At 41.4% G+C, this 18655-nt stretch overlaps 1 protein-coding gene across 3 annotated transcripts in view; it reads left to right on the top strand.

Annotated features, from left to right (window-relative positions):
- Papss (PAPS synthetase) overlaps nucleotides 1-18655 on the top strand; it is a 258890-nt gene that overhangs the window by 164342 nt on the left and 75893 nt on the right. For all 3 annotated transcript variants that reach the window (XM_067135681.2, XM_067135685.2, XM_067135682.2), the window contains one exon: nucleotides 15806-15920. In XM_067135681.2, the coding sequence (XP_066991782.1) occupies nucleotides 15806-15920 (115 nt within the window). The remainder of the gene's footprint in view (nucleotides 1-15805; nucleotides 15921-18655) is intronic.

Here is an 18655-nt window from a genome sequence, read left to right as displayed (position 1 = left end):
TGTAAAGAGAAGCCAAAAATACTTTCACCTCATTTAATAGAATGTTGAACCGAAATGTTGAATGAAAAATCAAGAGCTGTTATTTATTTGCCTCCGCGTTGATAGAGTGGTTTGTCGTTTGGCTCATCAGTGCATAGAGTAGTTTGATGTAGCTTTCCATGCTACCGTATCCTGTGCTGACCTTGTCTACACCTGATAGAGTAAAATGAAACGTCGTAATTGACACGCAGGCAATCTAAATGGTGTTAAATTAACGCCAAATGCCTGCACACAATAGCTAAGGTCACACCATGATTATTATTATTATTATTATTATTATTATTATTATTAGTAGTAGTAGTAGTAGTAGTAGTAGTAGTAGTAGTACCGGTACCGTGCCATTTCTACGTAACGAATGCATCGCACATCCACTCAAATATGTTTGTCATCTCTGCCCCTACTATTCTTCCAATCTGCACTTCCCTCAAGAACTAGATGAACAAATCCTAGATTTCTCATGATGGGTCCTCTCAATCTATCTCTTCTTTTGATCAAACTTCACCAAATTGTGCTCTTCTCACCAATTATGTAGTATACCTTTATTTGTGATCTGATCCACTCATCTGACCTTAAGTATTCTACATTTTAAAAGCTTCTGTTCTCCTTCTTTCTGCAATATTTATTTTCCATGTTTCACTTCCATACAAAGACATACATACATACATACATACATACATACATACATACATACATACATACATACATACATACATACATACATACATGCATACATACATACATGAAAGGGGCAGTGTCGTACCTAGCATCTAGACCTTAGTATCCCCTGGATTTCTATTGGTGAGGTGAACGCTGTGATTGTTGTATTCCAGCTTAAATTGCACTCTACTGTTGATAGTACTGGTTTGAACTGTTCTGCTCTGTCCGTAATAATATTCTACACTCGCCCTACCGTATGCCACGTTACCCGCCTGTCCAAATGCAGCTATCTGAACATACACGTTCTGCGGGTCAGTATATGCATCAACCATGTGATAGGGGACTTGAGGCAAAGGCTGCCATTTCCTTGGCCTTCTTTTCCAGCTCGTCCGTGATGTCATGATGTGGAGAAGGGACGGGCAGTGCCGAGGTAGAACAATAACAATTCAACATAAAATATAGTGTGTGTGATGGTAGCTTCATGTGCTGTTTGAAAAGAATAATTCGGAAAAAATTGCCAGTTGGTCATCTCGATTCCTAAAGGAAAAGAAGACAGGCCACTACGTTTGAAATAAGTTTCCTTAGACCGAAAGATAAAATCTCAGTTATCTTTGATTATTTTATCACAATATTATTTCTGCAGAGTTGGAAGGACAAGAATTTAAGCAGCGTGTTGACGTGTGATTACATATTAAGTCTCAACGTAAATGAACGCCACACAGGTGAGTACGGGAATTAGATCGTTAGTATGACTATAATCACCTAATCAAATTTAGAAAATCTGTAAGAAATATGCAGATTCAGTTTTGTGGATTCGGCTCGATGACCACGACGTTGGATGTCTTAAAACACAATAAAAATAATACTAATAATAAAAGCCGGCGTCATCAGTTTAATATGCTGTTTGAAAAGAATATTGTTGAAGGATAGTACAAATATAAACAGAGAATAAGGTGAATGAAAGCTAGTGTTTTCAAGAGAGATAGACCTGATATTCAGCGCTAGTCTTGTAACTGAGACATGCTATGAGAGGAAGTAATCGCCACTCGCCAGGAGAGAGTCAGATATATTTTTGCTGATAATTATCATTTTAATGAGGCTGAAAGAAAGCCGATGGTAGTGTGTGTATATTTATTAAAATAATAATAGAGATAAAGAGAGAGAGCGTGCGTGCGTGTGCACTCTATTTATCTGGCCAATAATACAGTTTTATGTTTAAAATTGGCACTCTACTCTATTTTCAAAGGAGGAAGTTCATGTAGCTCCTACATCACGTAATTTTCAGGCGTACTTATTCTGTGAGATAGAGAAAGCTGGATTGTTTCTGGACATCTTATTCATAAATTCGCTGAACAGTTACTTTTCTGTTATTTGCGCGGGGTATTGCTAGCTTATCAGAGTACTTAGATACGAGATCACTGTTGCTTCGAATTCTAATCGTAAATGAAAAGTAATGTTGCAGGTGAAAAATATACAGCACGATGCAGTGGTCGCGTTTTTCAATGCACTTGTTCTGATTCCAATTTTGACCTTTGCGCAGTGGGGGAATAATTTGAGTAGGGCACAGTTTGCTAACGAGTGCTCTGGTCGTGAACTGAAAAAAGTCATTTACTGCACTTGATTAGGAGCTCAATTCCTTTTTCATTAAGTTGTTGGTTCGTATATAGGCACTGGGTATTTGACGGTGTTTACTTTGCATGAGACCGTGTCTGTAGATTTACAAGTGTGGTAGAGAGAACCCCTTTCAGAGAAAAAATACTGTACCCCAGACTTATCTTAAGGCCGGGCCCGTGGTATAGGCCTGCCTCTTACCCGGAGGCCCGGGGTTCGATTCCCGGCCAGGTCAGGGATTTTTACCTGAACCTGAGGGCTGGTTCGAGGTCCACTCAGCCTACGTGATTAGAATTGGGGAGCTATCTGACGGTGAGATAGCGGCCCCGGTCTAGGAAGCCAAGAATAACGGCCGAGAGGATTCGTCGTGCTGACCACACGACACCTCGTAATCTGCAGGCCTCCGGACTGAACAGCGGTCGCTTGGTAGACCAAGACCCTTCAAGGGCTGTAGTGCCATGGGGTATGGTTTGGTTTGGCTTATCTTAAGGCCTTGGTTTCTAAAGGAATTTTAAATAATGATGATGATAATTATGATGATAATAATTGTTACGGAGTATCGTGGGTTTGCAGAGGTGAAAGAAGGTGCGGGGGTGAACAGGTCTCAAAATACGAAATTAAAGTTAAGATAAAATTTAACAAGGTTGTATTTTCTTAGCAAAATCAAGAAATAACAAGAATGGCAGGTACAGAGTAGCAAGGCAACAAATGTACAATTACAGTATTCACAGGATTTGGGCTTCGAGCCCCGGACTCACAATTCTTGAGCAATTAGCCCAACTTTACCCAAAAACAAGATTCGACAAAGGGGCAGAAGACCCCAATCATGTTCAGGAGCACTTGCTCCCAATTACAAAATAAAGCCTCCTCGAGGCACCCAAAATCAATTTCAAAAGAGCAATCCGCTCTCAAAGTTTAAGCCTATCAAAGGCCACACCAAACTCGACTTTCCAGCTGTCCTCCAAGGACATAGACACAGGGGTAAAAGGATACCCAACCTACTGAGGCCTATTAAGTGAAGAGACAGAAATATTACATGGCCTCGACAATACCAATTTGAGAGGAGGCGAAGCTGCCCTCCTAATACATTTTGTTTAAAACCTACTTGGCACTAGGCCGTTAATGCAAGGGCTAATCCCATACTAAAGAGGTGACTTACATGAGAAGACAATTTACATTACGCTAGAAGAAACGGTTTAGAAAATAAGTTCACCTCGAAGCAATATGAGTGGGAGCTCGAGAGGGTTAAGCACTCTCTATCCCAATTTGTAGTTAAAACAGAAAGAATTGATACCGAGTGTCTTTACATTTTAAAGGAAAGTTACATGGAAAAGGCTTCGGACCTGCCCCGAGAGTTAAACTGCTGAGCTAGCAAGAAAAGAAGTTATTAAAAGGCCATTACCTTATGGTTGAACTGCTGCCCGAAGAAAGAGGCGCTTCCCGCCCCCTGCTACGTAATTTACACACTGATAGCTGTTACTGAAGTGGCCCGGAGACCCGAAAATCAGCAGTTTATATACTCTCGCGGAAAGTTCGAGGCGTTTCAAGAATGAGAACACCCTCCCACAAGAATTTTATTGGCTAACCAAGAAAACCCCTACACAAGATGAAGAAGAAACACATTATTGGTGGAAAATTAATTCGAGAAATTCGGGATTGGTAAATTCAAAACAAGGGGAAAGAAAGGATTAATATTGCCAACTTAAACCATGACTGAAAGAAATTTAACAAAGAACAAACTTATGAATTCAAAATTTCTCCAAAAACATAGTTCTTTCACTTCGCACTAGGGTGCACCATTGTAGTTCTTCAGTAGTGTCCTCTAGAAGAGAATGTTCACACTTCTTACTGCAGGCAAAACAAAAATACATCGAAAACGACCCAGTTCAGAAACTTCGAAATTTACAAGTAGGGACATCTTCTGAGAAACTTGAAAATTAACACAGTAGATAAAGTTCAGGCTTCCTCCAGTAGGGGAGTTTCAACCGGCGCAAAGTTTGAATTAGCGACGTGGAGGTGTACCACCCGGTACAGACCTCCCCCCCCCCCCAAAAAGTCCCTCCAAGGGGTAACACAGAAGAACATAAACTTTTGTTTCAACATAAGGTCCAAGTTATGATGTTGATATAGAAGTTAATTGCAGAAGTATTTACCAACAAATTTTCTTAAAATGATTGGATCCAGTTTCAAAATTCTTGTAGTAACTTTTGAAGTAATGTCTTTATGCTTGTAGAAGTTGAATTCAGAAGGAAAAACGTTTAATACTTGAAAGTGAAGAAAAATTTTGTAAGTCCACCAGATATTGTAGTAAAATTCAAAAAAGGTAGTAATTGTTGAACAGGAATGTCCATACAGCTGAATAAGTACTTTAAATGTTGATAATTTTGACGGCCAGACCAGCCGCCGCTGCTTGAGTTCAGAGGAGGCCGCTCGGACCCCTCAAGTACCCTGAGATACCGCTCGCTCGCACTATGAGAGGAGCCGTGGAGTTGAAGCACGCCGCGCCCGCGGCGAACATGCAGGTCGCGGGCAAGTTGCAGGTTGTGCACCGCACATCAGCCTTGGTCGGGAGGAGGGCTCCGGCTCGCCGTACACAGGTTGGTCTCACCGAAGAGGAGCGGGCCCATACCCCACCTCAGTGGCGGTACGGCGCCGCGCTGCTGCGGGGGCACTGAAACATTAAAGCTCGGCGGCAGAATTTTGTTGGACCATCATCTTTTTTTTTTAGGGCACAGGCTTTGTGGAGAGGTTGAGGGGCCAGCGGCCGTGGAGATATTCATTTCATATACAAGCCACTGTGTGTTATGTTAGCAGGAGACGGGAGCGTGGTAATGGCCATGGTAAGGACAGGATGGCAGTTTAACTGATCGGGGAAGGTTTACAATAAATGCTTAAATATAAAAAATATTATTGAAAGGGCAGAAGGCGTTAAAAGTGAAACCCCTCAAAAAATATAACCTTCATATTTCTTTCAAGATTATATGAAGCAAGTTAGCACAGAAATTACACCGGTTTCACCTGTGACAGGTGAACCCTAAATATCCTCTCGGTGGCTGGATTACTTAATAACAACGTAACCGGCGTAAGGAAATCTAGAATAGTACACGGCCCATGAAATCTGGGGGGCAAGCTTGCCCGCGGGAACAAAATTTTTGACCATCACCTGGTCACCTACCTTCAAATTGGTGGGTCTCCGTCCACGATCATATCTTTCCCTAACCTTTTCATGAGACACTTTAATATTGGCTTTAGCCTTCTTCCAAAGATCTTTAATGTTATCGGGATCTATTGTCTCAGGTAGAATATCACTCAGAGACCAGAGGTTAGAGAGCGGCGTGTTGGGAACAAACTTGAACATCAAGGAAGCTGGAGAAAATTTATGTCATTCATGAACAGCCGAGTTCAAAGCAAAAGCTAACCAATGCAGGGACGTGTCCCACCTAGAATGATCTTCATGATGATAGGCAATAAGCGCGGACCTGAGATTACGATTAACCCGTTCAGCCAGAGATGGTTGAGGGTAATAAGCAGAAGTTGTCACACGAGAAATGGACAGGTCAAAGCAGAATTTACGAAATAGATTGGATGTGAAAGCCTTAGCATTATCAGGCACAATATATTGACACGGACCAAAAGAAGCAAAGATTGAATTTAGACAAGTAATGGTGGACTGAGCGGTAGCCAGCTTAGTCGGAAATAACCAGGAAAATCTTGTAAAACCATCTACACATACAAAGATGAACTTGTTGGCATTCCCGTTTGACTGGGGGAAGGGTCCTACATAATCAATATACAGGCGTTCCATAGGGCGCGACGCTTGATGAGAAGACAAAAGGCCTACCTTGGTGGACATGGTTGGTTTACTAAGCAAACAAGATTTACAAGCCTTTACTAGTTCACGGATTTCACCGTCCATACCCTTCCAGATGAACCTTTCACGAATCTTTTCACGAGTTTTAAAGATGCCTAGATGCCCCCCTAATGGGGTCTCATGATAGTACTTGAAGATCGTAGGTACAAGAACAGCTGGGACGAAAACCTTCATCATCTTATCATGCCTCGAAGGGCAACATAAAACACCATTCCTCAGTACATAAGGGACAACATGTTCCCCAGAAGAAAGGGTTTCCATTATCGGAGCCAGCGTCGGATCTTCGAGTTGGTATTTCTCAATGTCCCTAAAGAGCATGGGAGCATCTGTTAAGATGGCATTAACCTCAGATAGTATGGACTCGGGAGGTGATGAACTCTCGACCGGTTCATGGGTCTCGACGTCGTTGGAAAACATACGGCTGAGTCCGTCTGCGACAACATTTTCAGTACCTCTGATATGCCTGACATCGAATTGGAAGGCAGAAATTCGGATGGCCCAACGGGCTATACGACCAGTACGACGCGGCCTACCTAAGACCCAGCTTAAGGCTTGATTATCCGTTTCCAGGTCGAATTTGACATGTTCCAGATAGAGACGGAACTTTTCTAAGGCAAATAAGACTGTCAAACCTTCGAGCTCATAGATGGAATACTTGGCTTCTTGAGCCGATAGAGTCCTAGATGCATAGGCGATGGGTCGCCTCCCTAGTTCAGTCTCTTGAAGAAGGACTGCAGCTACCGCCGGCCACGACGCGTCGGTTTGGACGATGAATTTCTTCGAGAAATCAGACATAGCAAGGACGGGCATTACAGAGAGCTAATTTAAGATCTTCAAAAGCGGTTTGTTGAGAAGGTCCCCACTCAAATATGATGCCTTTCCTACGAAGAAGGTTTAAGGGCGCCGCTGTATTAGCGAAGTTAGGAATAAACTTCCTGAAGAAATTCACCATACCAATGAACCTGGCGATACCTTTGATGTCCTTGGGAGGTTTAAAATCACGGATGGCCTGTGTTCTAGAATGATCGACTGCAACACCATCAGGCGACACAATATGCCCTAGGAATGACATGGAGGGCTTAGCGAAGGCAACCTTGGATAACTTCACAGTTAACCCAGCCTTACGAAGGCGATTGAGAACTTCTCGCAGATGGTCTAGATGTTCTTCGAAAGTCTCCGAAAATACGACGACATCATCAAGATAGTGATACAAGTACTCGAATTTGATGTCGGAGAAGACCCTATCTAGCAGTCTAGTGAGTACAGCTGCTCCCGTGGGGAGCCCGAAAGGCACGCGGTTGTATTCATACAAATTCCAATCTGTGGCAAACGCTGTAAGGTGTTTAGACTCTTCCGCTAGGGGAATTTGATTATAGGCCTGATTCAGGTCCAGGATGGTAAAGAATTTAGCTTTACGAAACCATGAAAAACAAGAATGAAGGTCAGGAAGGGGCACAGATTGTAACACCACCTTCCGATTGAGAGCCCTATAATCAATGACAGGCCTGAAGCCACCTTGGGGTTTCGGGACTAGAAAGATAGGTGAAGAATACGCCGACTTAGAGGGCCTAATAATACCATCCTTTAACATTTGATCAATGATTTCTTTCAATGCCTTCATTTTAGGTGGAGATAGCCTATAAGGTGGAAAACGGACAGGAATCGAATCCGTGACCTCAATTTTGTATTCGATCAGGTCAGTAACGCCCAGAGTAACAGAGAACACCTCTGGAAACGACTGACACAACTTGCGAATACTATCAGCCTGCTCCTCAGGTAGATGTCTAAGGTCTAACAACATCTCATCCTGGGTAGGAGAAATAGATGAACATGATGCAGAATTACATTTCAATAATGGGATTTTACAATTAGACGCAAATTTGAAAGTGCACGACCTACTCTGAAGATCGAGCACAAGACCAGTGTGAGAAATGAAGTCAGCTCCCAATATTATGGGGCAAGACAAGTGCTTGGCCACAAACAATTTAATCTTCCACGTAAATTTAAAAATACGAATTTTGACATTTAAAGAACCTAGAATTTCTAATGGAGATGAATTAGCCGAAACATATTGGACCGCAGACAAACAATAGTCAGGAAGCTTACAAACAGATTTTAATTTTGAATACCATTCAGCCGAAATAATAGAACAAACACTGCCTGAATCTAATAGAGCTGTTATAGGCTCATTATTTAACTCAATTTTGAGAAAAGGCACAGGTGCAGGGGTATCCGCCGCAATCCTAAGACATTCTTTGGGGCATTCAAAAGATAAATTAAAAGACTGAATTTTCCCTGAATTTTCGACCTGCTTACCAGGGGCTGAGCCTCGGGAAGATGGATTAGTCGACTCAGCCGAAGCCACTAGTCACTTATTCTTATTGGCATTGGTGGAAGTTGCACCAGAAGTTGAGCAGGAGGGGGTGCTATTTGAATTTGGGCAATTCTTGGCGATATGTGAGAAAGCCCCACATTTAAAACAGCCTCGTGATGAACCAGCTCCATTATTTGCCCTACTAGATTTGATCAATGGACACTTATTGCGAAGATGGTCAGGCGACCCGCAAGCATAACATTTACGGGGTGTGACTGGTCGGCGAGGTGGAGGCCGAGGATTACTAAAAGAAGGAGGGGGTTCTTTCGCGACACGCAAGGAATCGGCGTATCTAACTCCTTCCGCTGAGACGGCCAATGCTTCAAGTTCAGAGAAGGTTTGCGGGCACGCCGCGAAACACAAATATGACCTATAGGATGGTGAAATGCCTTCCACAATAGCCTGTACAATCTGATCTTCAGGGAAGTGAAGAGCAAACACCCTAGTATAGAACTTAATATCTTGGATGAAATCTGCCAAGTTTTCATCCAACCGCTGTACACGATAATAGTACTTCTGAATAAGTGAGGACCTTGCCCTAGCCGGGATGAAGTTAGCTAGCAAGTGGGAGTGGAAGTCTTCTATAGATGATTGCTCGGCAATGGCTCTTACTATTTTGTCTGACAGAATACCAATTGCATAGGGATAGATGATTTGCAAAATCTGACATGGAGAAAGAGAAAACACAAGGGCATGATCCTGAAATTCAACTAAAAACCTTAAGAATGAAATAACTTCACTGGTAGTGTTAACAGAAAACTTAGAAATACCTCTGAGCAACATTGCTAATGGATGGGGTAAACTGCTGAAACCCGGAGACGTATTAGGAAGGGGCCTAAGTGGCGGAGAAGCAGATTTGGAAGGAGCATTATTTAACACAAAGGGAGGAATGGACTTGAGACGATCTGACATAGTTTCTACTGGGGCAAATGTACGTTGGGTAGTCGCCTCAGTACTACTTCCTTCCTCTTTCGAGGAGTCCTCCCCACTAACAGTATTTACTACCATAGGTTGGTCGACTTTAGGGATGGCAGGTCCAGATAACAACTGACTAACTTTACTAGACATTTCGGACAAGTTTTCAGCAAGGGCACTAGCTTCCTTACCCTGAAGGTCATTTAACTTCAGAGACAATAGATCACACACCCTATTATAAAAGTGGTACAACCTAGCCTGTACTCTTTTGAGTTGATTAGGAGATGGATCACTTAGTTCAAAAAACTAACTACAAATGCTAGCTCAGTAGTATTGTTATTGATCGTGGAGAGAGCGTCGTCAATCTCTTTTTCTCCCAAAATCGGGAAGGTAATAGGTAAATCAAGGGAATCTTTTAGCTTATTGGAGTCGACCGCAACCGTGCCTCCAGATTGAGCGTTTCTGAGAGATAATTCATAAATTAATTCCTCTTTACGCAAATAGAAAGGATGAATAACCTCGCGTGGGCCGGACATGATGACAGAACAATTTTGAAAAAGGGAAAATCAAAAAATTCCAGCAACTGAGAAAATTGTTAGAGTTCGAATCAAAGCAATGTTTGGCCGTCAAAAGGGGCTAAATTGAGACCCATTCAACCACGCTCTGCTACCACTTGTTACGGAGTATCGTGGGTTTGCAGAGGTGAAAGAAGGTGCGGGGGTGAACAGGTCTCAAAATACGAAATTAAAGTTAAGATAAAATTTAACAAGGTTATATTTTCTTAGCAAAATCAAGAAATAACAAGAATGGCAGGTACAGAGTAGCAAGGCAATAAATGTACAATTACAGTATTCACAGGATTTGGGCTTCGAGCCCCGGACTCACAATTCTTGAGCAAATAGCCCAACTTTACCCAAAAACAAGATTCGACAAAGGGGCAGAAGACCCCAATCATGTTCAGGAGCACTTGCTCCCAATTACAAAATAAAGCCTCCTCGAGGCACCCAAAATCAATTTCAAAAGAGCAATCCGCTCTCAAAGTTTAAGCCTATCAAAGGCCACACCAAACTCGACTTTCCAGCTGTCCTCCAAGGACATAGACACAGGGGTAAAAGGATACCCAACCTACTGAGGCCTATTAAGTGAAGAGACAGAAATATTACATGGCCTCGACAATACCAATTTGAGAGGAGGCGAAGCTGCCCTCCTAATACATTTTGTTTAAAACCTACTTGGCACTAGGCCGTTAATGCAAGGGCTAATCCCATACCAAAGAGGTGACTTATATGAGAAGACAATTTACATTACGCTAGAAGAAACGGTTGAGAAAATAAGTTCACCTCGAAGCAATATGAGTGGGAGCTCGAGAGGGTTAAGCACTCTCTATCCCAATTTGTAGTTAAAACAGAAAGAATTGATACCGAGTGTCTTTACATTTTAAAGGAAAGTTACATGGAAAAGGCTTCGGACCTGCCCCGAGAGTTAAACTGCTGAGCTAGCAAGAAAAGAAGTTATTAAAAGGCCATTACCTTATGGTTGAACTGCTGCCCGAAGAAAGAGGCGCTTCCCGCCCCCTGCTACGTAATTTACACACTGATAGCTGTTACTGAAGTGGCCCGGAGACCCGAAAATCAGCAGTTTATATACTCTCGCGGAAAGTTCGAGGCGTTTCAAGAATGAGAACACCCTCCCACAAGAATTTTATTGGCTAACCAAGAAAACCCCTACACAAGATGAAGAAGAAACACATTATTGGTGGAAAATTAATTCGAGAAATTCGGGATTGGTAAATTCAAAACAAGGGGAAAGAAAGGATTAATATTGCCAACTTAAACCATGACTGAAAGAAATTTAACAAAGAACAAACTTATGAATTCAAAATTTCTCCAAAAACATAGTTCTTTCACTTCGCACTAGGGTGCACCATTGTAGTTCTTCAGTAGTGTCCTCTAGAAGAGAATGTTCACACTTCTTACTACAGGCAAAACAAAAATACATCGAAAACGACCCAGTTCAGAAACTTCGAAATTTACAAGTAGGGACATCTTCTGAGAAACTTGAAAATTAACACAGTAGATAAAGTTCAGGCTTCCTCCAGTAGGGGAGTTTCAACCGGCGCAAAGTTTGAATTAGCGACGTGGAGGTGTACCACCCGGTACAATAATAATAATAATAATAATAATAATAATAATAATAATAATAATAATAATCAGGGCTTTTTCAGGGGGAACTCGGGAGTATGCGTACCCATTAAACATTTGAAGACTGTTTAAGAAAAAATATTGGTACATTCCTATCTTGTCCATATAACTTCCGACTTGAAAGTTCATCGATCAGCTTTTGCCAACACGCTGTTTACAACAACTGGAGATTTCGAGTAATCTTCGATTTTAAATCTGTCTATCGAATTATTTCCTCTTGGTTTTCAACTCGGCATTAAGCAAAATGAGTAAATAAGTAAAATGATTAAAAATACTGAGTGCAGTTACCATTTTGACATGTTGATCACAAATAAAATAGCGTAATCATTTTTTCTATAAACCTGTCAGCCCAAAAAGTGATAACCCGACAGTGAATAATTGCTGAAAATTGTAAGATCGTGATGCTTTGTCTAGTACAACTGAGAGCACACCTTAAAAATTGTTTAGAAAAAAACAACAACAACAATACAGTAATAATAATAATAATAATAATAATAATAATAATAATAAAAGACGCGCAGTTCACTGTAACTTCTGCATTCTCTCTTATAGTTCGTGATTTCACTGTTAGACAGTGTGCATCTACAGTGGCCAGTGCAACCGAAATTAGTTTCATTGACAATATTATTATAAAGTGACGAGGATGGTGTATGAGTAGTATAGGGAAGAGATGACCATTGTCATCACATTTCTGCGGTCATTTTTGGCGTGAATGTATGGCAAGTCTGCTGTTAAGCCTTCATTTCGAAGGCTGGTTTGATTCCGAATCGCCGAATGTTGTACGGTCATAGAAAACAAAATCCGATGGCGGCGTTATAATGGGGCGTACGCTGAGGAATGAGGTACTGTAGTTTGCCACTGGGCCAGAAAGTGCTATTTCAGCACGACTGACCCTAAGAGTAGGACATTTCGTAACATTCTGTCACACTATTCGTGCTCTGAAGTCATTCTTCAGCACCACTCATACCTCAGCAGCTTCCATATGTCAAAGCCATAAACAAGACAGAGGCTTCATTAAAAGCTACATTTTACTCTGACCTGTACTAAAAGAGGTGAATAAATACTCCATCCATAAAGAAATTGCAACAAAATGTGTGACAAGTCTGCTATCCCTCACTATTTCATCAGTTGCATCGGCGAACAAATCAATATGCTTGCGCGCGGTAGCGGAGGTCATACGAGTATTATTAATTAATTGAAACACATGCTCTTTGTTGATAGACGATTATTCTGCACTTTGCCTGTTACACTCGATGGACCACCTTTACCTTCACGGCACTGTCCTTCATTAGAGAGAAACTCGGGAACCTAAGTTTTAGCAAGCTTGATTGCCTTTATTTGAAATAAAGTAAGGAAATATGCTTCCTGCCCTGCCTAGATACAGATGAACTACTCAATTGTCCGTCCGCTTGCCTGTCATTATTAACAATTAATTATTCGTATTCTATAGATTGCTTTAGAGTTGTACTAGCATGTTGCCTGCTACTGGACTGATTGCTACGGTTGTATTTGTTTTCATCTGAGTGTCGGTGTTGTGCTTTTTTCTTCCTTCTTGTACAAATTCTTGCAATTGAAGAATAATAATCTTTATATATCTGGGCTTAAAACACAAAAGGCTGGATGTCCACTGTTTTATATTTCACTTGAGATCCGAAAAACTGGAATTCATGACTTTTGTTTTATTGTTTATGTTATTGTTAGAGATGAATATGAAGAAAATTTCACCAAAATATGAAAATATTAAAAGAGAATTCAGAGTATGAAATACATATTTCAGAGCTAAATATGTTTGTCCCTGAAACGTTTAGTGCATGTTTAATCATTGTTTACTTAATAAGCCGTTTTAGATTACGGTAACTTCTAAATATCAAATAATACAATACAATAAATCACTGGTTTCGGTAGCTGGACTTAACACTACAGTTAGCTTTTCAGTATTCTTGTAGAAGGTTACCTTAGTTGCAACGGTTAGTTTGGGGTAAAAGGAACACGTCAGGCAGTATTGCAAGACTGCTGTTGCGGCTTAAGTTTTCAGAAATCTTTTCTGGGAAACTGTCTGGATATCTTTAAATTATCTAAAATCGAGTGCCCTCCTGCCATTGTATCTGCAATCATTCTCGCTGCTTACATGTCTGTTACTTCCAACTTATGAATATGATATCGTGAGTCACTCAGATTACACTCCCGTACAGGAAAGTCGGTCTGAAAATAGAGCTGTGTAAAAATAGTTACGTCCGATTTGCAAATCATAAGAAATCCTTGTCCCAATAGCATTAACTGCCCTGGATTGAAATACATTTTATATTTTGGTTACCTGTACTTGCTTTTCATTGATATTTATGTGGGCGATTGACAGCTCCTTATTCTATAAAACCATAGAGAGAGAAATTATTGCCTTTGAAAATAAATCCTCATAATGAATTAATAATTTATACTGTATCTGAGGATTTTCGCCCATCTGCTTCTATGCTAATTAAAATTAAAATTTGTCTACTAATTAGTATAGGAAAAAGCCCGCCTGGTCTGGTGGTCATGGATCGTTAAGGCGTCAAGTCTGTATGATCTGACAACATGGTTAGCCTGTTCGAGTTCCGTTGGTGGAAAAAAATCGCCTTAGAATGTTGGCGCCAAAGGTCTGGATTCAATTCCAGGGTTCTGCAGGGTTCATATGAAGTGAGGGTGATTCGTCCGTCAGATTGAGCTGACCCCGCCTGGTGATATTTGACTGTAATGGGCTACGTGCCGACACCAGGCTTCATTCTCTCCCTACATCATCATCATCATCATTATCCCATATCCAGACGCACAAGTCGTCCAAATAATAGAAAGACCTGCCACCAGACGAGTCGAACATGTCCTCGAACACTCCCGGCACTAAAAGCTATACAACCGGGCGAGTTGGCTGTGCGGTTGGGGCGCGCAGCTGTGAACTCACAAATGTTGTGGCTGTACCTTGATTAAGGCCACGGCCGCTTCCTTTCCACTCCTAGGCCTGTCCTATCCCATCGTTACCATAAGATCTATTTGTGTCGGTGTGACGTAAAACAAATTGTAAAAAAAGAGGTATACGGTAAAAAAAGTACGTACATGGAAAATAGAGATTACGATTTTCTTCGTACGTATGTCAATGGTCACCTGAGCCTAGAGCCTAGAGTGTAATACATAGCAACTGGACAATCGCCTGTCTACCACTTATGAAGACTATCTTCAGGAACTCATTTTCGGTAAGAGTGGACAACCGCCCTTATTTATATGGGGTCCTGATATGCCAACTCGCTGTATTAGTTCATGGGGTCAAAAATGCTTTACTTGAAAAACTGTCGTTTTAGCATCCGTCTCATGTAGCCTACTCAAGGTTGCATGTTCTAATCCTGACAAGTAGAGTGACATTTACATTTGCTTATGAAGGAACCAAGTCAGTAGATTTCCTGGCACAATGAAGGACCCCTTTTCACAGCAAAATGTCGGCACAGAGACTTCGTAGAACATTACAACTAATTGAAGGAATGCTGTATGTATGTTTAGTCCTCAGCCCAAAGGCTGGTTGGATCCTCAACAGCTCCGCCATCAGCTGTCATAGATGGCCTAGGCATCACTGAAGAGGCGTACTAGGGAAATGAGGAGTGAGGTAGTTTCCCGTTGCTTTCCTCACCGAGCCAGAAGTTGCTATTACATATCAGTCTACCGAGCCCACTAAAATGCATGCATCAAGCAGCCCTATGAGCAATATTTTCACACCATTCATAGCAGGGACTGGCTGCAGAAGGAATGGCATTACTAGCATCACTCATACCTCAGTCACTTTCATTTTGTCAAAGCCAAGGATAAAGCTGAGACAGATCAATGAAAGTAACAAAATTGCTCTAGCCAATACCAGAAGACATAGTGCACTGTAAACACTAGGTCCCGCCAGCAAAGGCACTAGAAGGAATGCTAAACATTATTATTATTATTACTATTATTATTATTATTATTATTATTATTATTATTATTATTATTATTATTATTATTATTAAACTGTAGATGAATTTACTGGAATTGTATTAGTCAGTTAATATGTATTGCTCGTTTTTCATACATTTTAATCATGGTACCGTATGTAGAAATATACTAACCATTATTACATTCTTTTAACAGGCTCTGCAAGTTGCAACCAATGTTACAGAACAGAAACATCATGTTTCAAGAGACAAAAGAGGTCAAGTTCTTGGTAATCTTCGTGGTTTTCGAGGATGCACTGTCTGGTTCACAGGTGAGTCCTTTTCTCTGCTTAGTATTTGGTAGTTATATTCATGTTAAGTTGATGATGATGCTTGTTATTTAAAGGGGCCTAACATCGAAGGTCATCGGCCCCTTCATGTTAAGTGACAGTAGAATGAAGATGCCCCTACGAAGTTGCACCCAGGTGAAACCTTTGTTGTTACTCCTGTGAACACAGATAAATCTAATTAAGACGTATTCCTGATACACATGCGGAAGTACGAGGGCAAGTCAAATGACTAACCTTAAGCGTCATGAAAATTAAAAATGTCGGGTCACGGATCTGTCCGTTGGCAGTACTTTTACAAAGGTTTTAACGAATATCCTGTAGGTAGCAACACTGTGTAGACAAACGTCATCAAAGTATCCGTTCAACAATGACCGTCCCACGTAAGAAATGCACGAAAGAACAGCGGTTTAAGTGTGAGGTCTAGTGATTATAATGGATGCGGAAGATCCTTAAAATGCAGACTCTGGATGGCCATAACTGTTGCATGGGCAGGGTAGGTCTGAACATTGTTATGACATTGCGGTGACAAACATGCGACCTTAATGATTACCACATGTTTGGGTCGCTGAAGGAGGCACGGGGAACGGGAGCAAAGCCGTTCCGTTCGGTTGAAGATGAAGGCTGTGTACGAGTGGCTGTGCAAACAAAGGATTTTATTTTTTTAGTGAAATCCACGTCACGGAGACTACATAGAAAAGGGGTACAGTTGATTACCACTTCCGCTCTAAAAAATCAATTGAAAAATATATTTTAGGTTTTCGTTTGGATCACCCTCGTATACAGTATTTCCAAGCCATTTGTCATAATAATAATAATAATAATAATAATAATAATAATAATAATAATATCTTTACGTCCCACTAACTACTTTTACGGTTTTTGGAGACGTCGAGGTGCCGGAATTTGGTCCTGCAGAAGTTAACCTGCCATTAAATCTACTGACACAAGGCTGACGTATTTGAGCGCCTGCAAATACCACTGGACTGAGTCGGGATCGAACCTGCCAGCTTGAGCTCAGAAGATCAGCGCTCTACCACCTGAGCTACTCATTTCGGCAAAATCACTTTTCTGTATAGCAGGGTGCATTGGGATACATGCCATGATAGGATGAGAAAACTTAAATCCATTGGATCAAGATCCACAGATAATTTTAGTGGATCCTGGGTGTAGTTTACCCATGAGATTTTGCACTCTTTTTTTCCAAGGTATGTACTGGAATAGTTCCACATTTGAAGTTCCTGATCCTAAATAATCCTGCCACAGACTAGGTTGGACATGTACTGTCATGACCAAACATAACATATAAGAGCAGAAAATTCTGTTTTCCCAGGGAGAATCTTAACAAATATGAGGGCAAGCCATATGTACACCTGAACCGGTTTTCAATTTATTTTATTGAATGAAAGTGATATGGTACACAAATGTGTTATTTTTCTACATAGTCTGTGTTACATCCAATACAGCATGTCCTCCTGCACTTACAAAGTGCATGGCTTTCTCTAGGAAAAAAAAAATTTGTTTGTTGTCTATGCAGCCACTCATGCTCCCCTTTATCCTTCATCTTCATCCAAATGAAATGACTTTCCTCCCTGTGTTTCTTAGAATGGCCCAACCATGTAATCACTACGGGTGAGGTCTGGTGAATAGAGTATATGTTGAAAACACTCAGAATGCAGGCCATGGATGGCCTAGAAGACAGCAAGGTGCGACCTTCACACCAGTTCTTACCAAGCAGTGGGACTGAAAGTAAGTTAAGATGTCAGTGTGGTCTAAAGGTGAATATCGTGCAATTATCCGTTACAATTTTGCTCGTGGATTAACTGTTGACCAGTGCCTGGAGGAAATGACTCCTGTGCTGGGGAAAGACTGTCCACATTGGACAACAATTTTCTGCTGGTACAAAGAGTTCAAGAGGGGAAATTTTGGGGTTGAAGATGATCATCGTTCTGGGCGACCGTCTGAATCAGTGACTGATGAAAACATTGAAGCTGTGAGGAAAATGTTGCAGCAAGAGAGGCGGCTGACATATCGCCCGGTAGAAGAGGCCCTCCACATCCCTGCACCAGTTATTCATTCAATTCTACATATCCATCTCCATGTTAGAAAGGTTTGTTCCTTTTGGGTGCCCCATTCACTTTCAGAGGAAGAAAAGGTACATCGAGTGAAATGGTGCCAAAAAATGCAAAAACAGTTTGAAAATGGGACTTCGCATTATGTCAATAGCATCGTTACAGGTAACGAAACTTGGCTTTATTATTACAATGTCTCAACAAAATCCCAGAACAAGGTGTGGCTGTTTGAAAATGAGGGTACTCCTGTGACTGTGTGAAAGTTAAGGTCATTGAAGAAAAGGATGATTGCAGTATTCTTCATTAAACGGGGCATCCCGACTCGGGTTGTGCTAGAAACACAAAGGAGAGTTACTGTGAAGTGGTACAGTGAGACTTATCTGCCTCAGGTCATCCAGGCTCTCAAGCAATTCCGTCCAAGGTCACGGCTCAACACTTGGCTCTTGCATCACGACAATGCTCCAGCTAATTGTGCTAATGTAACAATGGATTTTCTGGGCAGATCAGGGTTGACTGTGCTTGATCACTCTCCATATAGTCCTGATCTTGCCCCATGTGACTTCGCACTCTTCCCAGAAGTGAAGATGAAGCTGAAAGGGTTGCGATTTGCATCCGACGAGGAGCTTCTGGCAGCATGGGATCAAGAGT

This window comes from Anabrus simplex, chromosome 1 (assembly GCF_040414725.1).
Source record: "Anabrus simplex isolate iqAnaSimp1 chromosome 1, ASM4041472v1, whole genome shotgun sequence".
Taxonomy (NCBI): domain Eukaryota; kingdom Metazoa; phylum Arthropoda; class Insecta; order Orthoptera; family Tettigoniidae; genus Anabrus; species Anabrus simplex.
Note: the sequence above shows the minus strand (reverse complement) of the source record. Positions and strands in the feature narration are given on the sequence as shown.